Source organism: Phoenix dactylifera, chromosome 6, assembly GCF_051530095.1.
Source record: "Phoenix dactylifera cultivar Ajwa chromosome 6, Ajwa_hap1_PhDact_Kaust_v1.1, whole genome shotgun sequence".
Classification (NCBI taxonomy): Eukaryota; Viridiplantae; Streptophyta; class Magnoliopsida; order Arecales; family Arecaceae; genus Phoenix; species Phoenix dactylifera.
This window is the reverse complement of record NC_143195.1, coordinates 27,928,624-27,931,426: the sequence shown is the minus strand read 5'-3', so window position 1 is coordinate 27,931,426 and position 2,803 is coordinate 27,928,624. Positions and strand designations below refer to the sequence as shown.

The 2,803-nt window shown below is 45.5% G+C and overlaps 1 protein-coding gene across 1 annotated transcript; it reads left to right on the top strand.

Annotated features, from left to right (window-relative positions):
- The first annotated feature begins 369 nt into the window (after positions 1-369).
- LOC103715387 (putative aquaporin TIP1-1) lies at positions 370-1,637 on the top strand. The gene is made up of 2 exons (XM_008802997.5): positions 370-647; positions 747-1,637. The coding sequence occupies exons 1-2, from the start codon at positions 515-517 to the stop codon at positions 1,364-1,366; spliced, it is 753 nt and encodes a 250-aa protein (XP_008801219.1). The 5' UTR covers positions 370-514; the 3' UTR covers positions 1,367-1,637.
- The last annotated feature ends 1,166 nt before the right edge of the window (positions 1,638-2,803 follow it).

The following is a 2,803-nucleotide window of genomic DNA, read 5'->3' as shown; positions in this document are numbered from 1 at the left end:
AAAAGCCGACAACCTCATCCCCACTCAGCTGTTTCGTCACGAACAGCAATCACCCGCTCAAAGTAAGCCCGACACGTCACCACGGCTTTCCGCTCCACAAAATAAAATATAAAGAGCCAATTGCTGTAATGAACCAAACATCGGAGCCACAATCGGACAACACATATCTGTACACTTGTACCTCATGGTCGCATCATCAAAGTGTCGTCTCTTTCTAATCCACACCAGGAAACGTTGGCGCAGCGCTAGCTCCCCAAAAAAAAAAGGACGATGCTGAGCTGTAAAGAATACAAATTTGCACAAAGCCCCATCAATTTATTTATTTTCCATAAAAATATATGCGCACCCTTTCCTTCCAATCACCACTCCCCAACCGGCAAACCGGCTATTCCCCGTCCTTCCCCTCGTCCCTCCCCACCATATAAGCGCCCTTCCCCGGCCCTCTGGCCTCAGAGAGAAGGGGAAGTTGAGAGCGAGCTCGAGAGCGGAGAGTCCCCCAAAAAATACCAAAAAAATGCCGATCTCTCGGATAGCGATCGGGACTCGGGAGGAGGCGACTCACCCGAGCGCCCTCAAGGCCGCGCTCGCCGAGTTCATCTCCACTCTCATCTTCGTCTTCGCCGGCCAGGGCTCCGGCATGGCTTTCAGTATGATACTGTTCCTCATCCTTGTTTTAAATAAAGTCTTGAAATCATTGTTTATAGAAATTGATTGCTGTTTCATTTTTTGGTTGGCCTGATCCGCAGGTAAGCTGACCGGTGGTGGTGCCACGACGCCGGCTGGCCTGATAGCAGCGGCGCTGGCTCACGCCTTCGGACTGTTCGTGGCGGTGTCGGTGGCAGCCAACATCTCCGGCGGGCACGTCAACCCGGCGGTGACCTTCGGTGCCTTCATCGGCGGGAACATCACTTTACTGAGAGGCATCCTGTACTGGATCGCTCAGCTCCTCGGCTCCACCGTTGCCTGCCTTTTGCTCCGCTTCTCCACCGGCGGCCTCTCCACCGGAACCTTCGGCCTCACCGGCGTCAGCGTATGGGAGGCTCTTGTCCTCGAGATCGTCATGACCTTCGGCCTCGTCTACACCGTCTACGCCACCGCGTTGGACCCCAAGAGGGGGAGCCTCGGAACGATTGCACCGATCGCGATCGGTTTCATTGTGGGGGCCAACGTCCTCGCCGGCGGGGCCTTCGACGGGGCGTCGATGAACCCGGCGGTGTCGTTCGGCCCGGCGCTGGTGAGCTGGTCCTGGGACGCCCACTGGGTCTACTGGGCTGGCCCGCTCATCGGCGGCGGCCTCGCCGGGCTCGTCTACGAGCTCTTCTTCATCTCCCACACCCACGAGCAGCTCCCCAGCGTTGAGTACTGAGAAACAGTTGTTGCTCGTTCTTCTGTTGTTACTTCTTCTTCTTCTTCTTCTTGGTCTCCAAAGGGCTTTCTCAGGCTCTTGTTTTTTTTTTCCTTTTTCCTTCCATTGTGTACCTCCTTAATTTGTCTTGGTCGATCTGTTCTTCTCGTCTCTGTTGCATCAAAACTTCTCAAAAGGACTTGCGTCCGTTTCCGTCCATGTGTGGGATAAGGAAGGTATGGTCTTTTGTGTATCATGTTGTTGATAAAAGGCCATTTCTTGCACTCTTTTACCTTTTTACTTGTTTTAAGATTAATTTTCTACCATAAATATGCGTGTATATGCTACTGGTTATAATTATTTTCATCTTCACTATTATTTATTGGATAGCTTTGGCTATAAATAAGTCTGGATCTTATCTAAAATAACTTGCCGGAACCTATGATTTAGGTTTATATTTTTTTATCTTATTATTAGCTTTAATATTCTCATCAGACTAATAATTTAAATTTATTTAAATTTAATTATAAGTATCATGATCGGTTTGTAGTGGATTCGTATTGTAAAACTAAAATAGCCAGTGAGAAAATATTATTTTGGTATTTTGATTTTGTAAGTATCTAGAATCTCGAATGTAGAATTGATCACATAATCCTTACAATTAATATTACAAGTAATAATTAAAAATAATAATAATAGTAGCAACTAAGAAGAGCGTCCTTAACCAACGGATGCAAACAACTCTAAAAATAGGTACTGCATCCTTGGATACCATCACGAGCGACATGCCTAGCCCAAGGAGCAGCTTTTTATCTATGCCATTTGAGGTCCGCAGGCGCATGAAGGAAAAAGTTAAAAATTAAAGCAGCCATGGAAAGATAAGAGACAAGAACTTGACTGCCCAAATCCGAATATATGGATTCCACTTGACAAAGTAAGAAACGCTAAACCTGCGATGTAGTTGTCTCTAAAAACACACCAAATACCAGTAATTAGTAGATGATTAATATGTACGTCTGTGCATGTACAGAACCAGACAACATGGGGGGCACTATATGCATTGAGTGTTTCAGTCAAAAGAAAAAAAAAAATTGAATGTTCAATAGTTGCAAACTAGCAGTGGACGAAATACCACTCAAGATTTTCAAACAAAGTTTTTGGGTGCTTCAGTTTTTGGATTCGCGGAGTAGAATTTTGATTCTGGAGAAGAGTAATCTATAGTGTGTATTCATTTTAACATAGAGTGACCGTCACTTTCCCTTTGAGGTTGAAACCACATGGCAGCTTTGGAATACTTTTCTTTGTTTCTTCTTCTTAAAGTGTAAGTTAGCTAAATTTATTGAACGTAGTGTTGCAGCTTGTCAGTGGCGTTGTCAAAAAATTGGAGATGTGAAAACAAATGCCATGGGTGAAAATTATGGGCCACCTATTCAAATAAATACTGAACGCCTGCAGACA